At 39.5% G+C, this 22,325-nt stretch overlaps 1 protein-coding gene across 1 annotated transcript in view; it reads right to left on the bottom strand.

Annotated features, from left to right (window-relative positions):
• fer1l4 (fer-1 like family member 4) overlaps positions 1-21,743 on the bottom strand; it is a 29,970-nt gene extending 8,227 nt beyond the window's left edge. The window contains exons 1-32 of the mRNA XM_085354517.1: positions 21,665-21,743; positions 19,830-19,885; positions 14,691-14,779; positions 14,057-14,156; positions 13,868-13,965; positions 13,695-13,739; positions 12,774-12,938; positions 12,603-12,663; positions 11,633-11,764; positions 11,493-11,555; positions 11,307-11,391; positions 11,058-11,226; positions 9,485-9,662; positions 8,630-8,816; positions 8,149-8,228; positions 7,176-7,301; positions 6,893-6,959; positions 6,113-6,213; positions 5,764-5,872; positions 5,238-5,466; positions 4,678-4,810; positions 4,486-4,586; positions 4,277-4,364; positions 4,073-4,189; positions 3,809-3,961; positions 3,229-3,436; positions 2,885-3,009; positions 2,419-2,553; positions 1,036-1,209; positions 649-759; positions 382-543; positions 72-243 (exon numbers count right to left, since the gene is read on the bottom strand). Coding sequence (XP_085210643.1) covers positions 72-243; positions 382-543; positions 649-759; positions 1,036-1,209; positions 2,419-2,553; positions 2,885-3,009; positions 3,229-3,436; positions 3,809-3,961; positions 4,073-4,189; positions 4,277-4,364; positions 4,486-4,586; positions 4,678-4,810; positions 5,238-5,466; positions 5,764-5,872; positions 6,113-6,213; positions 6,893-6,959; positions 7,176-7,301; positions 8,149-8,228; positions 8,630-8,816; positions 9,485-9,662; positions 11,058-11,226; positions 11,307-11,391; positions 11,493-11,555; positions 11,633-11,764; positions 12,603-12,663; positions 12,774-12,938; positions 13,695-13,739; positions 13,868-13,965; positions 14,057-14,156; positions 14,691-14,779; positions 19,830-19,885; positions 21,665-21,743 — 3,898 coding nt within the window. The remainder of the gene's footprint in view (positions 1-71; positions 244-381; positions 544-648; positions 760-1,035; positions 1,210-2,418; positions 2,554-2,884; positions 3,010-3,228; positions 3,437-3,808; positions 3,962-4,072; positions 4,190-4,276; positions 4,365-4,485; positions 4,587-4,677; positions 4,811-5,237; positions 5,467-5,763; positions 5,873-6,112; positions 6,214-6,892; positions 6,960-7,175; positions 7,302-8,148; positions 8,229-8,629; positions 8,817-9,484; positions 9,663-11,057; positions 11,227-11,306; positions 11,392-11,492; positions 11,556-11,632; positions 11,765-12,602; positions 12,664-12,773; positions 12,939-13,694; positions 13,740-13,867; positions 13,966-14,056; positions 14,157-14,690; positions 14,780-19,829; positions 19,886-21,664) is intronic.
• Positions 21,744-22,325: the final 582 nt, after the last annotated feature.

Below are 22,325 nucleotides of genomic sequence, written 5' to 3'. Positions count from 1 at the left end.
ACGAGTTACTCGCTTGCATTCTCAGCAAACAGCTTCAGAGAGCAACATTAGACTAATTTTGCAGGTCTTACCTTTTGGCTTGGGCTCCTCTTCCTCCTCTGGCTCCCCAGCAACCTCACGCGGGCCGTAGTCCATGAGGTTCTGAACCACATGGGACCCGACCAGAGCAAGCTGGCCAAACGCTCGATGCTCTACCACAAACACTGTGAGAGGAGGATGCAGGTACAACTCCTCCGGCAGCTCCTAATCAGACCACAAGCAGGAAGAGGAAACAGGACAGGAAATGAAATTTTACATTTTTGCACCTGTTCTGAATTTGTACAATTCTGCTTTTCTTTATACCAGAATTGTTCTCTTTAGCATCCTTAACTAGTAACTCACCACATCCATGTAGTGGACCACCTCTTTGAAGTTTGGGTTAGTCTTGTAGCTTTCAATCTCCTCAGACTCCAGTTGTCGTCCTGCACACTCGATCTTCACCTGAGGGTGCTCCACCTCAAAGAGGTGCACTCGCTTCAGGTCCCGCAGACCCCAGAACAGCACCTGAACGCACACAAACAAAGACACAGATCTCGCCCTATAAGCCAAAAGTCCACATTATCCATCTGCGTCACATCAACAAACTTTGTGTGTCCATGTGTGCCTGACCTCAATCCTGAAAGTCTTCAGCACAGGTCGCACTCCTTCAGGGATCAGGTAAAAATTGTGCTCTTCATCGTAGTTCAGTTCCTGCGGGTCCACGTGGCTGGGGAGAGTGGGCTGCAGGGGGAAATGTTTTTGGTATTCACTATGTTTGATCAGTTCAGACACACCACCTGTGTCTCTATGTAAAAGGACGTTTCTGATTTAAAAGAAAACGAAACTTAGTTGCTGCGACCATGTTTTCTTTTTTCCTCTTTAATTTTATTAACCAAATTCATTGAGATTTGTCATCAGATCTTCTATCAGATTAGAAACAAAAAAGACTGTTACTCCAGATTCCTCACTTTAAATATGAACTTTTTTTTAAGATTGTGACTGGCTGACAGTCGTTACCTCTCCAAACCCAGAGTAGTCCAACTCGATGAGTTCAAAGGCAGCCAGCAGCTCTCCAGCGGAGACCCTCCCCATGTTAACATCAAAGAAACGGAGGCGGGGCTTTTCATACAACTGCTCCACGGTTTTAAACTCAGGCTCAGCAAAAGCTCGACCCAGAGGCTTCGGACCACCCTGCGCACACACACACACACACACACACACACACACACACACACACACACACACACACACACACACACACACACACACACACACACACACACACAATAGCTATTATGACATCACTTAATAATAAGTTGACGATGTGGCAAATACTAAAACATTTCATTTAAAAAATCTGCTCCCATATGAGGTTGACATAGCAGAACATCTTCCTCGATCTCACCCTATCCGTAGCGTCTTCCTCTCTCTACCAGCCGGTGCTATCATTTCCAACATGATAGCACGGTTCTCACTACCACCTTGTAAACCTTTCCTTTCACTCTTGCTGCTGTCCTTGTGTGACAAATCACCCCTGACGCTTACTCGACCCACTCCACCCTGCTTGCGCTCTCTTCATTGTTTTGGATCATTGACTCCTTTTAAAGCCATTCATCTTCACTACCTTTACTCATTCCATCTTCACCTTTCCACATATATTCTGTCTCGCTTCTACTGTCTTTCACGTTTCTTCTGCAGTGTATACCTCCACCCTAACAGGTCCTCTTCCACCTTCTTCCTCTGGATAAATCAAATGGTATTCACTGTGCAAAAATGACAGTGAGCCACTAAGAGTCTAAATAGGGAAAATCTGTTGATTCCATTCATTAAAAAAACACTTATGAAAGCTGTTCAGTTCTGATTACAACTGCAGAAACACATTTAGCTCTCACCTACTAGATTGCTAAAGGATACCTGCTATGTCTGTCCTTATTTTAAATACTGACACAGTGTTGGATGTTCCAGTTACAGACAACCAAAGTGTTTAGAACTTAATCCCTGTGAGCTAAACTACTATAAGTGCCTAATGTCAAACAGTTTTGTCTACTCTTGGACAAAAGCTATCACTCTTCTGTTTATGAGACAAGCAGACAAGCAGTATAAAAGTGGCTTTAAGTGAGAGGGAAGATTTGTGTCAGACAGCAGATGAGCTGGGGGGCTCCAACAAGGTGAAATATAAGAGAAATAACACTTATTTTGAACTGTTTATCATGCAAAGCTACTTTAGTACAGTCCAAGTATATATATGTGGAGCTGGAAATTAGTATATGAATCCGTTATAAACTTATAAACTAAAGTTCTCACTAAGTGTGAGATAATATTTTCTATTTTAAAAAAATGAAGCGCATTATTTTATAATAACATTTTATAATAATATAACAACGAAAAAAATAACATTACCACAGCATCATAGTCGTAGATGTTGATGATGATGAGGGGCGGATCCTGTTGGAGATCCTCTCTCGTTCCCTCTAGCAGAACTCTGTCGAACACCAAGCACTCACACCAGGCAGGAGAGAGTGTGTCTGGCAACATCTGTACATATCAAAAACAGTAGGTGCAAAGTTTACGAGCTCTGATAAAAGATCCCATGATAGTATGTTAAAAAAGAAACAGACCAACAGATGACTTTAGTGGCAGGTAAATGTAAAGAGAGACCCAATAATGATTATCATTTTTTGTCACCCTTAATTTCCCACAAATTTCCCACGTGTGGGACTAATAAAGGTTATCTTATCTTATCTTATCTTAATTCTCACTTTAGCTCATTTTAGCCTCAATGATTACTTTATTTTGCCGATTCAATGTTTCAAATGTGGAACGTTTGAAACATTGCACTTACAACTGTTAAACCTGCTGTACCTACCCTTGTGACCTGGCAGTGAGTGGTGAAGACCACCCTGGCAAAGGGGTCTGACAGGCCATCATCATCTGCAGCCATCAAGCCACGCCCCTGGTACAGGTGACATCGTAGCTGGTAGTACCTGCGGTCTGTGGAGAAAGAACAAAACCAACATGAACAAACAGCTGAAACTGTACGATCAACAAGTCAAAATAAAAGAAACTACAAGGCTTTTATGTAGAAGTACAAATTTATCAATTTATTGCAGGGAACTTTAAATGTTTGCAAACTCTAGTTCTCTAATAAGATTATTTTTTTCACCTCGATGCTAAGCTTCCACCAACACACAGACGTTTCAGCTGACTCACCTTGGCAGGACAGTCCGAGAGGAAGCTTCCTCCTTCCACCCGTATCAACAAGCCCCCTCTGCTCCTCCCCCTCTCCTATGTCCTCCGCATAAACTGGCACAAAGTCCTCAGGCAGGCAACTGATGACCTCTTTGCTGTACTTGGTAAGACCAAGCCACAGGTAGACCTCAAGTTTCACAAAGATCTCACTTGCTGGACCTCCCGGAGACTAAAAGGACAGACAGATAAATGGGATGAAATGGGAAACATCAGTTTTTAGAGCGTGACCATGAGAGGAGATGAATTATCTGTGTTGTTATCAGATCACTGTTGTAAAAACAAACTTTATTCATCCGTTGTGAGAATGGACCTCTACAAAAGTTCTTTGACTTGTCATAATTATTACTGTCATGTTATCATTGCTATATTATTTTTTATCGCACCTATATTGTTAATATTATAAGTTTTGACAGATTTGTGTGGTTTCATTGATTTATGAATTTATTTCAAAACAAACTGCCCCTAATGGTATTACCAGTGCTGGATTTAACTAAAGCAAATTATCATGGGTTTCACTGATGACTAGAGACGGAATGGTTACCTTCATGTAAAGAGTGCTGACTTTGCCACAGTCCCGCCCCCTCTGCTCCTCCACCAATGAAAACAGGATGGAGTAGGCCGGGATCCTGACGTAAGCTAGTCGCTTGTTTCCACTCAGTAGCCATATGAAAGCATCTGGGATGGTACTCTGGGGCTGAAGAGAGCACAGCGTGGGCAGTAGATGTCAGACTTGCAACATATTGTACATAAAGCGATTTTCTAACATCTTTTTGGTGACTATCAGTCACACTCTTTGAACTCTGACCTCTACAGCCAGTAGGCGGAGCTTCTTGAGGAATCTCTTGCTCTCCATTAGCCGCTGTTTGGCAGTCCGTCTTGTAATCCTTCGCCTGGCCCTGACTGCTTGCCTGGCCAGCAGGATCTGGACAAAGTAAGACATTCAATCAGGCAGAGAGAAACAGGCAGGTAGATGGTGATGGGTAAAGGAAGGACATGAGAACAGACTCACCAAATTCTTCTTGATGAAGTTCCTTCTGCATTTATCGAGGTTGTTGGGACGCGACTGAGATCTCTTTTCAGAGAAAGCACTGAACTGTCTGCAGAGAGAAAGAAGGGAGAACATTAGAAAAATGAAAAGACCAAAAGACAAATAAAGTTAGATCAGAACAAACTAAACTGAATCATTTCTAATACAGCTTTCAGAAGGAGGACACTGACTTGCAGGAGACCACGAGCTCCAGCAGCACCTCGTCCAGTCGCTGCTTCGCTTTACTCCTCGGCCTCCTCAAAAGTTTTTCCACCTCATCGAGACCAATCTCCTAAAAGTAGAGAGAGCACGGATGGCGCTGTATGCATAACTTAAAATATATATAATTTCATTTTTGAAATTGGAAATCCATCGAGTCTCACCAGCCTGTCTGCCATCTTGCTCAGCCAGTTAGCCTGATAGAGACGAAAGCTGTGGTCTTCAAACTGACTCCAGACAAACAAACAAGGCTTCGATTTCACTAATGGGGGATGAAGTTGGAGACACTGGAAAGACCTTAGAGGCCAAAAGACATAATGAAAGTCATGTTAGGGTCACATATAAAAAAATCTCCTTAAACAGGCAATCGAAGTATTGGAAAAGACACGGGGTTATCATTTGAAGACGTGAGATGACAGAGAATTACATAGGTCACATGCATCTTCTATCAACACTGTTCATTGGTTAATTCAGTTAATGGGCTGCATGGGTTATAGTATTTGAAGAATGAACTCTACAATATTTATCAGAAGTGTCATCACAATGTGATTAATTTATTTCTGCAGAAAGTTGTCTAATGCAGAGCTTCTGCCCAGGGATGGACAAACGATGGGAAGACTTTTTCCAAACAGAAATCATTTTTGATGTTCTTAAGTTATCTTGAGTTAAGGTTAGAAAATTGTGATGAACCGTGTCCTAGTAATCTAAAGGGGGCAGAGGTTACCTGCTGTACTCGGTGGGTTGGGGCCTCATGGCAGCAGACACAGATCTGTTCTCAGGTTCAGGACTTTGAACCTCCTCTCGGTCCAGCTCGTCCTCTGAATCCAGCAGATTCCGAGTCTCCTCGCTCAGATCCTCTCTGCTGCTCCTCAGCTCTTCCCTGCTCCTTCTCAGATCCTCCTTGCTCTGCTTCTTCTTTGACTTCCTAACCTGTACTGCTTTCCCATAATTCCCTGGGAAAAACACATCAGTACCTGGAGTTCAAGGATTCACCATTGCAAATAAAATGTGAAATTTGAGCCCCAGGCAGCGAAAACCAGAGCGGCCACTGCAATCTGTGGTTTCTTCCTCACAACCACAGAAGGTCCGTCTAGCTATCAATTTACAGGATTTGACTCAATCTCTGATATCAACAATTTACTAAGAAAATAATAATCAGATAAACTATCAGTGAAGATAATATCTAACTGTTGACCCACAGTGACTAAACCAGCAGTTCCCATATCCTGCAAACTGACCACCACATTTACCTATGGAGAGTTCAAAGGTTATTGGTTTGGTTCCTACAGATGGTTCCATCATTGTGACTTCAAACAGAGATGCAAACAGCAGAAACTCCTCCTTCTGTCCCAGGAGACCCTGAGGAGGAAAATAACTTCCCTTAAGTGATGAGCAGAAAATTCCCAACAATTTAGAAATTTAAAAAAATCATGTATAGTGTGTCGTTCATTTCTCTACGTATGCAGAGAAGGGAAGAGCAGAAACAAAACAATGAGAAAAGATCAAATTTGATCTCAGTGTTGAAAACAGAATAAAAAATATGTATATATATATATTTTTTTAAATATTCTCAGCTATCACAGTATAATTGGTACTCACCTCTGGGAGAGGGTGGATCTCCTCGACATCCACAGTCGCAGCCTCTGGTACCTCAACACTCGCCTCCCCTGACTCATCAGGTCCACTAGCAGCCTGAGATGCTGCTGCTACAAGAAGGAAGCAAAACAAGTGGATTCCTTTATTCTGTACAGTTAACCTATTTTTTTATCCTAACTATACTTTTTGTCATTGGCTTCGATTATCCAGAGTAAATAAAGGAAAACATATTGTGTTAAAAGATAAAACATTTTGTTTCAGCTCAGCTTTCAAAGAAGTCTGAGAATATCAGTGAAACAGTTTTGCCCCCAAAATTTCTTCTCGTTCACCACAACTGAATTCACTTCCTCTTACTTCAAACTCATTAAGTTGCCACTGGGGGAGGTCATAAAGTCCTGGTTTTTTTTCTCAGGCTTCAGACTGTGCTAAATGCACTTTTTTTCAACTGTTGAATCTGTATGATGTCAAAGAAAGTAAATAACCCTTCTATGGTCATGTCAGGTGCATAGCTTTGCTGTCCCAATCACCTGCTGTCCAGATCTTTTGGTTATGAGATGGGTGAGCCAATCGGTAACAAGACGCTGGAAGGTGAATCAGTCAGAGGAGGAACTAGGGGTCTGCATCAAGACTCATACAAAGTGAGTCCAAGCACAAAAGCACAGAGCTGAAACTGACTGGAAAAGGTCCCTTCATCTCCAGTGATCTAATTTTTCTTGAAAAAAATGCACTTTGGCAGCTTAGACATTACTTTAGTTTATTTTCTCTCAGTTTCAGCAGACTGACCTTCCTTCTTATCTTTTTTACTGCTCCTTTTCTTCCTCGATCCCAGCTTACTCAGGGCTCCTTTCATCTTTAAGGGCAAAATATAGATTCAGAAATGAATTAGTAACGTCATTAATGCAGAAATCAGGCCAGCAATAAAATTAAATAACATTGTATTACATGATGTTGTTGTTGAGATCCAAAATCCTGATTAGAGCGAAACATCGTATAGAAAATACTGCTGATAAACTGAAGTGTTTGCGAATTGTTTTGACTGATACTGAAGTTTCAGCTGTTCAGGTACCTTTCCCAAGGCAGCAGAGCCTGTGTCTGCAGCGATGGCTGAGGAGGAAGAATAGACCTCCATGGAGAGAGCGAGGAGGATTCGGCCACGGTAGAACAGTCCTTCGCCCAGACCCTCATTCAAAGCCTGAAGAAGTGAACAAAAGATATATCAGTATACATATTGTCATTGTTACATTTTTCCCCTCCACATTCCCTTTGGAAAGTAATACCAAACACCCACCCAGAACACATGGTAGGACACCAGTCCATAAAAAAAAACGAGTATTCGCATAGGTTTACTACTGCTGAAGCCGTGACCTGCATGCTATAGTTCACATGTACACATAAAACACACAAATGTTAATGTGATAGGGCTGCTAGGTGGGCAAGTTTTGAAGTCTTAAGCAATGTAGGTATGTTAGCACTGAATTTGTCCCTGAACCCTCAGAGATTGTATTTTATTATTTGTAATTGAATTAATTGAGGTTGCCAAACCACAGGGACACATTGGGCGGGTTTTTAGATTCCCAACATAGTAATATTCTTCTCCTTCCAAGTAGCATTGTGAAAGCAGTGATGTTTTTATGTTACAAATTATCGTGAAGTCCTCTAGTTACGATTATTTTAATCCTGCAAAGGCTACATATTATTCCTGCGGATGACTCCACAAGATGCCTGGAAGTTTTTAAACAGCAGCTGATTAGGTTACATTAGCTTAGCGTACACACTGTCAGTAGTTGAAAGTAGCCAATATTATTCTGTCTAAGGACAACACAATTGTTAGTTCTGGGGGGACTTTGGATAGTAGAGGAGATTTTTTTTATATATATATATTTAGATAAAGCCAGAAGAACTCTTACCATCTTTTTTAGTCTTTGTGCTAAACTAAACTTGCTGAATGAGGCAAACAACAAATATTCATCTCCATCCTATTTTCAGATAGAGAGCAAAATACTGCCTTTCTTAATGCTGGTTTGCTGGGTGTAGATTACCTGGTGGACATCTCCAAGGGTGGAGTTCTGAGGAGATCCATAAAGGTTAACCCAGCTTGGGCCAAAGGTGGGGTTAAATCCTGCAGATAAAGGAGGGACAGAAATTCTACTGTTTCAATTAATGGTATAATACATTTTAGCATAATACATTTTTCAAAATAACGTTTTTCAAATAATGTCGGTATGCCAAACATGTAACGTTGGCTGTATTTAAAAGGGACAAAAACAAAATTTTGTCAATACTTATTGCTTTGCTTAAAACTTTTCAGTTTACCAATAATACAATTTTTAATCATTGATCACAGCTTCCTTGAAGCTTTGTTCCTACCACAAGTGAGCAGGAAGTGTTAAAGTGACAAATACTCGGTTATCTTTGCAGATTAAGATTTGATTTTCAAGTTTTTCATCATTTTTTAATAGAATTAAGGAAAAAAAACATTATGCATTGTTTTATTAAGACAGTGTAAATCTGGGGTCACACCATTCCTGGTGGGGTCAGAGATCTGCTGCAAGTCAAGAAAGTGAGTTGCCAAAGCGATGTCGCCCATCTTAGAGTCATCAAGAATCTGAACTTTGATTCGCTGAGCCAGAGGAGGAAACTGTTCAATGAAGGAGATCTCCTCGTTCCAAACTGGGCAGTTGGTGGCAGTGGCGACAGATGTTTCCCCCTGAAAGCAGACACACAAAAAGATTATGAAATGTGACAACTCCAAACATTGTTATCAAAAGCAAAACAACTTAAAAACAGCCTATTCTGCTTTCCGATATTTTCTGTGATATATGATACATGGCCAACAATTCAGATAGTGATGTCAGTGTATGTACAAGTAAACCCTTCAAGCTGAAAGGAGGCCTTAGACTGCTGTAAACATTCACTATCAGACAGTTCTTTCTACTCCTGGTTCTGTATTTATTCAGTCAGAAGGAACATCCCTAATGTGGTCAAGATTAGGCTGTCAGTATGAAAGCCCAACCTGCAGCCTGTCCAGACCTTCTGTTTGTGGAGGTGAACTAATTAGAAAAAAGTTGGGTTGAAGGGGGAGGAGCTAAGCAAGCCCATTAAAATGTAGGTAAGGATGATTTTAATCTCTGAAGCTACTCTAGCAAAACTAAACAGAGTTGAAAATGAGCACAAAAAGTTTAATGCAATTCTAGGACTGACCTATGAATATTATAAAGCTGTGAACATCCTGTTTGTGTTTTTCTTGCAGATGTGACAATAGCAGAAACCAAAGTTTGGTACACAAGTTGAAATGCAGGAAAATTTGTTTCAGCAATGCTTCTGAACCAGCACTCAGACCACAAACAACATTTGTACATTTATATATCTGAGTACCTGTTGGCCAGCGAAGGTCACCTTCACATAGGGGTCAATGAATACAGTCCTGTCAGTGACAGACACAAAGGCCATTAGCCCCGCCTCCATGGTGGGCAAACCCTCGGCCCTGTAGATCCGGACACGGAACCGAGCCCAGGGGCGCTCAGAAGGCATACCACGAGGAAGCAGCAAGTTCCTGCAGGAAAAACACAATATCACAACCCACTGATGATGTGTGCTGTATGTTTTTATCAATCTCAGATTCAATAGTTCACAACGAGATCTGCATTTTTGTTTTGCTGAGATTTGATGCGCCCATAAGTTTAGTGGTTGAACTCATGACAAAAGTTAGCAAACTGGAACCTTTAGAATAAAGAGCAAAATTACTAGTAAGACAGACGACCCCATCTCATCACGTCATCTAAACACAGTGAATCCTAAAGTAAAGAAAGGGGAAGTTTAGTGCAGAGACATATTAATAAATCACAGGAAACTAGACAGAAAAAGCGAAACTAGTAACACAGAAGGAGTTGTTTATATCGAAACTATGTTTGTGTGACGTGCAGCAGAACTATATAACCATGCTGGCTTCTAATGCTTTCAGACCTGAGCTTGTGTGTTTGTGTGTTCAGGTCTCCATTTCCGGAAATGTAAAATAAAGATCATTTTTTGAGCTTGACCACTCTGAGTCCAGTTTTTCTCTGTCGCCAAAAGAATTCAAAAGAACAGAATTTAATAATACTTAAGTGCTTCCATTAGGTAAATTATCCAGAACAATAAGAGGTGGTGTTGATTTATTTGTGCCCACACTTGATTTTAGGGGTCTGCTAGGACTGAGGTGGCCTTGTTAAGTCATAATCTCTGCATTCACGACTGTGTTATTTTGTTAAACAAGGACGCTATTGTATTTTTCATACTCAAATTAGGGGGTGTATAAATAATTTTGTTTTAAACATGAGGTCAGCAAATGTGGAAATAATTCCATTTAGGGAAAAATGGGCTTTAGACTGGTCTAAACACTCAGTTTCAGGCAGTTTTTAGCTCAGTTGGCCCAAGGACTGCTATACCATGGCAAGCTAAAATTCACAAAAATCACTGCTCCTCCTGCAGCACTGCTCAGAATTACTCAAACACAGAATGACTTGAGGTCCTCATTGCCACATTTTTCATTTTATCACTGAATTGTGATGGATCAAGAGCTAGATGAGCGAGATGACTTGTCGGGACTCGACATGATGCCAGAGAAAGCAGCAGAGTGCAGCCAATACAATCATTTCCTGTGAATACAGAAGCCCAACGCACCTGCTGTTCAAACCGTTTGCTTATGAGGGGCAACAATAAGGCCATGTATAAAGGGAGGTTGAGTGTGAAGGGAACTAAAACTGCTTGTTTCAGACAAAAATAAATTCCTGCATAATAATAAAAGTATCAGACTAGAAATGACAGGTTCTCTTTACATCTTCTGTTTTTTATGTTATTGGTAATGATTATTATTGATTGTTTTTACAATGATAGGGACTAATCTTGTTTGAAATAAAGGTGAATAAGACATGAGGACTAATAATGATTCCAATACGGCATTAGAACTGACTTTTCAATGTCTTCGGTGGCTCCAGACGAGGAGGACGGTGGCAGACTGGGCATGCTCAGAGTATCCCCCTTCATTAGCACATTGAGGCTGGCCTTGACATAACCTTTGATCCCTGACCTTGTATCTGCAGGATCAGTGAGAGGAGCCCACTTCTGGTAGAAGCGGTGGTCTGGAGAGGCAGAGAGAAAAGAGGTCAGTGAGTACTGCAGTAGTCAGATCAGAGTACCACACTGTGAAAAGTACTTATACCCGGCTGGTTGTACACGGTAGATATGTCAATCTTGAAGGTTCCAATGTGGGTCAACAGGAAGGCCAAAGTCCGCCTGTGGAACACCTGAGAGGAAGAAACATCACAGGTGTTCACTTAGGCCATACCCTCAAGTATGTCACCATGGCAACATCATGAGAGACAATTGGAAAATTAATAGAGCTGACCTTTATCTCTATGACTTTATCAAGGAAAGTCTGTGGAGCCTCCTGGAAGTCAAACTGGAAGTTCTGAAAGAACAGAAAAAAACTGTGATGGACTCTACTGCAGTCTACTGTGTTCTGCTCTGATCTCCACTCCACTGTACCTCGTTGTAGAACGGACAGTTGGTGGATTTCTGAGTTGCAGTGTGTCTTTTCTGGTTTCCTACGCTGATGAAAACTGCAGGGTTGATGTTCACTCCAACCAGCTTCTGGGCCTCGAGGATGTTCACATTTACCTGTACACACACACACACACACACACACACACACACACACACACACACACACACACACACACACACACAATTCAAATTTATGGTCTTTATAGTGTGTAATGATAGAGGACTGAGTGATATCCAGGTCTGTCTGTTGACTTTATCTAAAGCACATGTTGGTGTTAAACATAAGGCACAGGGGCGAGAATTGGCCTGACAAAAAGACTCAAATCTGGCCCACTGGAGTGTTTTGGACAATGTGAAGGGCACAGATTTTGGACTTTTAACTGTTTCACAGGTTTTACATTTTCTCCCACTGATAAAGACTGAATATTTTCTATGTATGATTGATTAATTATGAAATACTCTGACAGATTTCTTTCACTGACTACAGCAGCATTTCTCTATCCTGTAGACAAACTTTATCTTTTAATTAATGGCTACCTGGGACAAGATTCCTAATACTTTCCCAGCAAATGTAAGGAGGAAAAATTACTTAATTGGGGTTGTCAAATCTTAGTTTATGGGCTATGTGCATCCCATTTTGTTGACGAGGTAGCCAGATGAGTAAGACCATTACATAAAAACTGTAAGAAATGTGTTTTTGTTTCATGGTATGTAAAGAAATAAACCAAAACAGATAATAAAAAATATTAACTCCAATATAAAACTCCAATGTTCTAAAATACACTCAAAAGTTCTTCTCCTACAGGTTTCTCTCTTTGCAAAGCCAGGCAGTTGGCTGGATTGGACCCATCTTGAGAACAGGTTGTGGTCTGCGTGCCGCATGTTTGGCATCCCTGACCTGAACCTGTCCTGTAAACACCAGCCTCAGAAATAAATAGCTGCATGAACTCACCTGGAAGCTCTGGACTCTGGGCATCGCTCCAACAGAACTTTTAGACAGCGGCCTGCAACGACTGCGCGCACACACGCACAAACACACACATAAAACAGCAGACAGTAATCATTTCAACTTCACTCAGATAAGCTACAGGTAGTATAACATAGAGAAGGTAACCTGATTTACCTCAGCAGAGACGTAAAGATGATGTTCGAAGCCTCCATGTCCATCACGTCATCATCGTAATCATCGTAATCACCATCCTCGTCTTCCTCATCCCTCGGAAGCAGATTCTGCCCCAGGCGCCGAGCCTCTCTGTCCAATTGATCGAGGCGGCCGATTGTCCGCTGCCTGATGGGAAAATACGAGACACAGTGACAAACTCAACCACGATTTACAGAAACGTTATTCCAGCAGTGCACAGGCTTGGACTAGAGTGAGACACCGTGAATGGTCAGAGAGGCTTGCCACACTTTTGTGAATAATAATAATAACAATAAACACGGACTTACAAAGTGTTTCCTAGTTTGAATAAAAGCCACATATCAAAGATAAGCATGCAGACACATAGGGTCACACGTTCATTCTAACATACACACTTCTATACACATGAAAAGGAGCGAAAGTGTGACTCAAAATAATGAAGGAAAGATGAGGGGAAAGCATGAGGAAGATGATGTTATCATAGACCTATGGCCTCCACAGAGGGAGGAGTCGAGGTGGATGGAAGCAGAGATTAATTAATCATCAAGCCTGAGATGATTTTCTTGTTTTTTCTTTTTCTTTGTTTTGTATTTGTGGTATCTTTGGGCTTTTTTTTGTTTGTTTGTTTGTTTGTTTGAATATATCAGTGACTCTTTAAATATTTATTTTCTTTTGTTTTATTTTTAATATGCTATTATGCATGTGAAGCCCATTAAATCTTTATGCATGATGCATCGGGCTATAAAAATAAATAAACTGACATTACTGTAGACTGACTGCTTGATAAAAAGCTTGAATGATTAATGAATCGGAGACTCCTGTGAGGAAGAGTTTTACTCTATGTACAGAGCGGCTTTGGTGTCAGCTCACTTTAAAGATTGTGTAAGTGATGTTAATTCTCACCCTTCAATGTCATCAGCTCCTTCATTTCTGATGACCAGAGTTGATCTGAAGAACAAAAGAACAAAACTAGTCAAGCTAAAAACATCTTGCAGTGGCCGCTTTCATAAAACAGGTCTTTACTGCAGATGAGATTTAAAAAAAAGATTTTTCTGTCCAGCATATATATTACTTACTCATCCTTTTCTTCATCTATGTTCAGAAAGTCCCGTCCATCCCAGGTCCCTGCGGTTCCTTCAAGTGGATGAAACCGAATTTCCAGCTCTATGTAGATCTACAGAAAGAAGGAGATGTAACCAGAGGTAAGTGTTTGCATTTAAAATCCAGACTTTCATACAGCACCGTGTGTGATTGTGCGTCCTCACATCAGTCAGGCTGTAGCTGGCATCGGTGAGCGGTTCCCGTACTACCAACCTCCCAGAAGTCACGACATGCTGGAGGCTGATGATCAGCTTCCCAAGCAGTCTACAAAAACAAGCTTTCAGTATAACTTACACAACAGCATTTGATATTTACGCTTAAAAATACAATTTAGTCAATATAGAGAAAGTAAAAATGTATAAACATGTCAAAACTGAATTTCTTTTTCTTTCTACTCTAACACCACAGGTGCTTTTCATTACTTCATTTTCATTTTTCTCACATCTTATTCATGGAGCAACTGCAGGGCTGAATAACAATAATTAGCAAATCTGTGTCTGTTCATTGCACAGATCATGGATGGAAGGATGCTAATCAGGCTTGCTAGGGTTAGTACTCCACCCTCTAATCCAAATATGATCATTTCTGTGTATATAATCTATGTTATTAGGTCCTCCCAGCAGAGACGTGTGAGTGTTCATCATAATAATTGAAAGCACCCCATAAACTCACCAAGGACTTATCTTTTACTATTAATTATCATTATTAGTTACTATTTCATTATGACAAATTGCTAATAAGATGTGATGATGACGTTTTTGTTAATCTGTTAGATGTGTGTGTGTGTGTGTGTGTTACCTGTTAGAGAAGAATTTACTGCAGTTGTAAACGCTGACGGTCAAAACTTCAGTACTGATCTCTTTTCCGTAGTGAGGCCATCGGAAATGCTGCAAGTACACACACACACACACACACACACACACACACACACACACACACACACACACACACACACACACACAGTTTTGAATGTATTTAACGACTTCTTCACTGAATTCAGATGACTGAGCTTCGTTCAGAGGTTTACAAACATGGTAGTTATGCTTCCATACACTATAAAACACACTATAGATCCTCTGACATCTAAACACAACGACAACAAGTAGATTTGTTTTGAGATTATTTCTATCATTCTGCTGGTAGAAATTGACACGAAAAAACATTTTAACATTGAAGTTGTCTTTGGCCAGAGCTGCAGTCATTTGTACAATTTCTTCTTTAAAAAAAGACACTGGACTCAAAACAAAAACCATTAATGGTCTTAAAACACACTCTAAGATTTAAGATCCCCAACATAAAACAATCAAGAACGGGAGTTTTCCACAGTTTTACACTTATACTGACCTGATTTCGTTTAAAACATTATGCATTAATCTTTCAGTGCCTTGACTAAGGACATTTTTGGAGGCAGTGATTGAACCAAAAAAAACCAGTAAGTCTGAGTAAAAAAAAAAAAAATGGAAACAAGAAGGGGAAAAAATGACACTTTGAGTCAAAAATCTGGGTTAAGTGATTTTCTTACAGTTTAGAAAATATTTTTTGGAATTTATTTCAATAGAAGTCACTCAGAATTTCAAAAAATAATATTTATCCCAAAGAAAAGAAAGCTGTACTTCATTTTATTGTGAAAATAAATAATACATCCATAAAACCATAACTGTAGCCTACTGGGGTGGGAATAGTTCAGGAGTTGGGATGAATAGGGGGTGTATTTTTATGTACCAGAATATATTTGAAAATTCAATAAAGAGATGTGAAAAAGTAAGGAAAAATAAAAATAAAACCACACTATCTTTGTGCCAAATCATCTTCATATTCTTGGTTTACACATTTGTTGTGTAAAACTTTATATCAGCTACTGTGCAATGCCTCTGGTGCCTACATTTTCAGACGCACTTCTTGTATCTGAAGCATAGATAAAAGCAAAATATGGTTCTATGATGCAGTTTGACAATTACGTCATGATTTTTAATTAGCATGCTGGGATTCTCAGATAAAAGTCATAAAGAAACAAATCTGTCAGGATCCATCACTCATCATGATTCACAGTTATTTAGCTTCATTTATTTGTAAAAGTTCAGTTTTTATTTCAAATGTTAATATTTCCGTTTTCTCAGCCATGACATCTTGTAATTGTTGTACTAAAAGAATTTGATCCTCAAACAAACAGAAAAATTAAATCTAGATCCAGGAAAGAACTTTGGACATTTTCCACTTCAGCTGTTAATCATAGTGTGGCAGACACACACAGATACACTCACCTGGTCACACCTGAAGAACAAACAGATGTCTGACTCAGAAGCAAAGAAATATATACTCAGATACTCATGATCACGTCACAAGAGGTTTCTGTATTACTTTATCAACAAACAGGAGGTTATGTAATGAGACTGAGGCTTTTACTCGGCTTTCTTTTTTCATCTTTGAAATCATGCAATAGTGTTTCTTTTTCTTTTAATGTATTTATTGTCGGAAAGGCCTTTCAACTTCTAAAATCAATCACAGAAGAAACAATAAGAGAGAAAAAGAAAAAACTAATAAGTCAATAGATACAGAATCAAGAAGGTGGGAGAACATGGATGGGGACACATCTGGAGACGGGGATTATACTGAGCTAAAATGTGTCAGGAAGGCTTTCCACATGTGAGAAGTTGTGGGATTTGCCTCAGAGAGAATGGTTGATCGTATCAGGTTTAAGAAAAGACATTGTATCACAGAGCCACTGCACATGGGAGGGAGCATTGCTGATGGAGTAGGAATAGGTGTCACATTGCCAATAATGAGGTGAGATCTCCATCTAACCGGTTGGAGAATCGTTTGTACTCCACTGGGACACCAAAGATGGCAATACGGCGAGAGTCACGTTTAAAGAGAGTATTTTTGACACTGTGTCACAGCAATGCTGCCAAAATCTCTGCTGCCCAGAAATGTTGCCAGGTGCTTCATTAGGTACCATAAACTTGTATTCTGACATGTGGCAGAGATGTATCCTCTTAGATATATCTCTTTTGGAAGAATGTCAAAAGCTCTCATTTCTTTAAAGCAAGTCAGAACTGCAGCCAATTATTCATTATTTATAATACGATTTTACACTTTTGCACTTTTATAAATGTAGTAATATTTTTCTTGTTAAACTAAAGTGTGCGCATGTTGGATGTAAAAGCCCAATTAGGGGCATTAGTTGGAAATGAACAGTTCTCTATGCAGCACATGAGTGTCGTGCTCTGTCCTGGAAACATGTTAAACTGAAGTGTGTGCATTAAAACAAATATTTAAATTAAAAATAAAATAGAAGAACGCATAATATGAAAAATAATAAATATCTACTCTCTTCTGCTTATCCCTCTCAGGGTCACGGGGGTGCTGAAGCCTGTCCCAGCTTTCTAAGGGCGAGAGGGAGGGTACACCCTAGATAGGTTGCCAGATTGTCACAGGGATAATGCATCGAGACAATCATTCACGCTCACATTCACTCCCGCATTCAAACCTATGGGCAATTTAGTGTTTCCAATTAATCACTAACTGCATGTCTTTGGACTGTGGGAGTATCCGGGGAGAAACTGGGCAAACAGCAAACTCTGCAAAGAAAGACCCTGGCCTGGTGGTGGAATTGAACTTAGGAACTCCTTGCTGTGAGGCACCAGTGCTAACCACTGTGCCTCCCAATTAATAAATAAATATCATTAAAATATTTTAAACATTTTTTATTTTAGTAGCTCACCTCATGGGTGAATCTGTGCTTAAATGTCATCACCATATTTTCACTGGGCATCTCCATCTCCTAATGCTGGCCTGTCTCCAATCAAAATACTTTTAATACTTAAGACCCCGTAAATATTTCTGGTTTTGGCATTAATTTCTGATTAGCCCGTGGTCATGGTTCCCATTTAAGAACTTCGGTCAGATGGCTTTTCTTGTAGCCTTTTCTTGTAACACAAGTAACTAGAAAAAGGTGCCCGTTGCTGTCTTCATATTCAGGATGTATAATTGATGGTGTTTGCGTTCTTTTTCAAGTACAGTTTCTGCCTCTGTGCACTGAAATATTCTTGTCTTCCTTCTATGTCATTAAATAATTAATAGACTAGGAAAGAATCTCTGCACGAGTTTCTCAGTTTGGTAGTTGGTCAGCTTTGTTGAATCTCCTCATGTCTTATGACATTTTATTCACACAATAATGTCAATTTGTTAAACCTCTTTCTTTTGTGTGAACTAAGTATAAAAGTCGCCTTAAAGCTTATCGGAAGGAATCCTGTCACAGTTACAACTATAAATGTAGCAGCTCGATAAAATGCCACACATACATGTCATACAGTTAAAATGTTGGACTTTTTGGTTTTGGTCATAAATGACAGCTTTAGATAAATTCAAACTATGACCTGATAATAAAGATTATAAAGGACTGTGAATGGTAGTTACATCCCTGAGAATGAATCAGAATTAACTGAACAATACAGCCTCTCTGCATGATGTCTGTACCAAATGTCACAAGATTACAAGCAGAATTTGTTGATGTCGGTTTGGTTTGTAAACCAAAACTATCAGTCCAGTGTTGTAGTTCAGTCTAGGATTGGATGGGCTGTTATGTCTATCAAAACCTTCATGTTGAGTTGTTTAAATATTTTAGACCTGATCAGTTTAGTGGACCAACCAGCTAACAGACCGTGAGCCATGCCAGGAGGATGGATTCATCTATCACATCTGTCTTAACAGAGTGAAGCAGATTAACGTCAATTCATTCCAGTAGCAGGCGTGTGTGCTGAAGGAGTGGCTGTGTGTGCACTATAGGAGGGGTACACTCTCATATCAGTTTAATTAAAATAGTTTCAATCTGTAGCAGGCAAACAGCAGCAGCTACCAGCTCCAACACGCGCACAGCGTTTCTGTCTTTGTGAGGAGCCTCAAACTGACCATTTATTGTCCTCTTAAAACCAAGTCTGACGTGTCAAACAGCCCCCTGCGAGTTCAACGTGGTCCTGATAACGATAAACAAGTACAGACCAGTACAGACAGAAAGGATGAAAATCATTTGATCTGAAATCTCAAATGCTCTCACTTACTAAAAGTGTGTTTGCACAAACCTGTGCATAAATCATGTGTCTGAGGGCTTCCATTAGAATGAAGGCTAATCTCCGCACTCCCATCTGAACAGACATCTCTTTAAACGCCAGAGTCACACAAGAAACGAGCGATCGATAGTGATGCCTCCCTTTGATTTGTGGCCTCCTATTTGGAAAATGCAAGCTAAGCATTTTGGCCGGTCTCGTCACGCTTTTCTTTTTTGATTGTTTTGTTTGTTTTTTAATCAGACACAACTAACTTGTGGATCTGAATTGAGAAACTGAGAGCGATGGTATAAAGTGCCAGCTTCTCCATCGCAATTTTGTTACAGCTATATTAACCCCTGCTTTAATCTAACTTACAAATTAAATATCTCGCTGTGTTGAGGAAGACTTTAAAATACAGACTGAGAATAAAAACTCCATAGTAAAGTCAAAATACGATTTAGCGCCATTGTTTTATAGACAGTCTCATCTTCGTGCAACCAGAGGAGTCGTCCCCTGGAGATCATTAGAGAAAAATGCAGGTTTCAAGGAACTGGGTTTATAACTGGTCATAGTTTGAAGATAGTTTTGGAAAGCAGATTTGTCAGGTAACTATACATCTGGGGATTATGAGGACGGGTAAGCTAGCCTGGTAACTTTAGACTCTGGAGGTCTGCATAGACCATTTACCCAAATCCAACTAATGCCTGTGATTGTTCAATGGTGCTCAGAAAACAAGAAAAAAGCAGATGGAAACCAGAAAGCTTCCAGCACCAAAAATCCTTTGGTTCGAGATTGTAAATGTTCATCTGCAGAATATGCTTACAGGGATACATCCAGCTGGCGCTTTTCTGAATGGCATGAGCATGTCCATAGCATAATATGGTTTACTGACCTCATTGAAGATGGCCACATTCTCACACTGCAGGACTCTGGTTTTATGGGTGAAACCTGAAGGAAAGACAGACAGACTGTGATGCTTTTGTCTGCACACTGTGAATGAAATATAAACATAGCAATAAAACAATACTGCCTTGTCTAATGTTCCACTTTGTGGCTATGTTTTTTTTTCTTCTTAAAAAAAGATGTGTAATTCAATAACTTGCTGTAATTTTCATCATTTCAAGCTGCAACATTTCAGAAAAAATGTACCTCATTGTTTTTTTGCACAGAAATGAGTGATCCTTATCTTACCGTAAATATGTTTTAATTTAAATTATCTGACATTTACAAATACAGCTTTAATGACTATTTAATTCAAAGTAATGTCAATGGCATTATTTTAATAATTACAATAATTATATATAATATATATAATAAATATATTTTGGCCAAACGCTCATTCACTGTTAATTATTTTAACTTCATCGTCATCATAGTATGAATTTATTACAAAAGCCAAACCAGATCAGTTGTTAGAATGAGATAATAAACAGATTGTAAGATTATGAAAAAATTATAAAGATCTTACAAAAAAGCACCAACTGAAGTACAGCAATGTTTTATTTACACGTTAATGCATCAATAAAACACTCTAAAACCAGTTTATAATGGTGTGGTGGTCACAGTTACTTAAATACTTTAAATGCATCGCCTTTACTTCTAATTGAATCCCTGATAATATACGCATCAGCATCTGAATGCTTCACCTCTGCAGTGTAGGGACTTATTTTAATGTTGACTGAGTAACACCCATACGTGTACATGTGTAGCAATTTAATGTTTGTTCAAATGCTGACAAATAAACTTTTCTGTACGCTGTAATGAAAAGACCATCACAGAGTACACTTTAACGCTCTTCTTAACACAGCCTAAAAGTTGATTTAAGCAGTTTCTGTTTTACACCAGTACAGCTACTGGCAATAATGAAACAATAAGCTGGTTTCAGTCAAGACTGAAGTTGGCTTCGGACCACATCAAAAAATCGTCACTAGATATCAGGAAAAACTAGATAAAATTTATTAAAACAACAACAACAAAAAAAAACACTGGAAATGTGAACCTAAACAATAAACATCATCCTTGTGTAGTTTAATGCTTCTTTAATCCTGTCAATCATTTGAGCTTCAACGTGTTTTTACTCGTCATCTGAGCTCCACGTTTGATTTTCTTATTTGTTCACTGTATGAAATTTAAATTCATGCAGTGAATTTCTCAGCTTAAAAATAAACAAAATAAATAAATCTCCACATGCCAGCAGTGCTAAAATAACTTTTCCCTTGTTTCAGTTGCTACATCTGTTTGTAGTTTATGTATTTGTTCCCATTTCTCCTCCTCCTCTTACCAGTGTCCCTCCAGAGGAAGTGAAGCAGAACAAAATCAAGGATTGGCTGAAGTTTAAAAAAACAGTTTCTCTCTAACGTCAGAGTCTCAAATGTAAACAGAAGATGTAACGCAGTGACAATGAACTCTACACTGCTCTGCCACCATAATAAAAACCCATAATTCCAAATCAGTAATGCACCTTTTAAATGTAATACTCTGGATTTACTTGTTTTAAATTATTGGCACTTTTCTGCTAGTTTTTATACTTTCAGTATTTTTATGCAGAATTTAGACTGTTGCATTTTTACAGTTTGGTACTGTTACTTTTACGATAAAAAAAAAACGATAGAAGTTCAATAAAGCAAACCAAGAACACAGATCATGTGTGTCCTCACACTTTTGTTTCACTTAATGTGCCAAAGAGACCAAAGGTGTGTGCGGACATTGCTGCTGTGTGTTACCGACCTCTGAAGCAGAGTTCGACCTTTCTGTCAGATCGCCCTGGCAGGTTAAAGATCCTCTTCAGATTCACAGTGATGGACATGATAACAGACACCTGTTTTTCTGTCTATTTACATCATGTCCTTATGAAGTCGACTCATTGCTTCTTCTCCGTCTTCCCTCTTCAGCGGTATGAAACTGTGTGTGTGACTGTACAGTTAGTCTTGTTAAAGTGTGTGTGTGTGTAGGGCAGGACCTTTTAAATGTTTGAGAAAGCAAATACAGTTGCTCAACTAGTTTCCTCCTCAGAAAGCACACACGCACACACTCCAGCCTTCTGCAGAGTTTACCTGCACCCTGTTCCAGGAAGCAGTTTTAACTTTGAGTGGATGAACTCTATGATGGGGAAACAAATGTTTGATTCCAGCACAGATGATCAGATAGTTTGACCAGCTCTGAGTGTGTTCGACTGAATATAAAGAGCAAAGCCTCCCTTTCAACCCGATGGAGCTGAAACATGAACGTCAGTATGTTTGTGTGAGAAATCATTCATGCTGAGAGGTAGACTAGCTAAACAAACAGTCGTCCTTCTCTCAGTAAGTAAAGATAAGAAGAAAATGACGTTTTTACAAGAACAGCAGCAGCTCTTCCAATGAAACACAAAAACCACCACGCTTTCCATTTC

Source organism: Diplotaxodon limnothrissa, linkage group LG5, assembly GCF_057381915.1.
Source record: "Diplotaxodon limnothrissa isolate DT_005_m linkage group LG5, D_limnothrissa_male_GT1.1, whole genome shotgun sequence".
NCBI classification, from domain to species: Eukaryota; Metazoa; Chordata; class Actinopteri; order Cichliformes; family Cichlidae; genus Diplotaxodon; species Diplotaxodon limnothrissa.
Note: the sequence above shows the minus strand (reverse complement) of the source record. Positions and strands in the feature narration are given on the sequence as shown.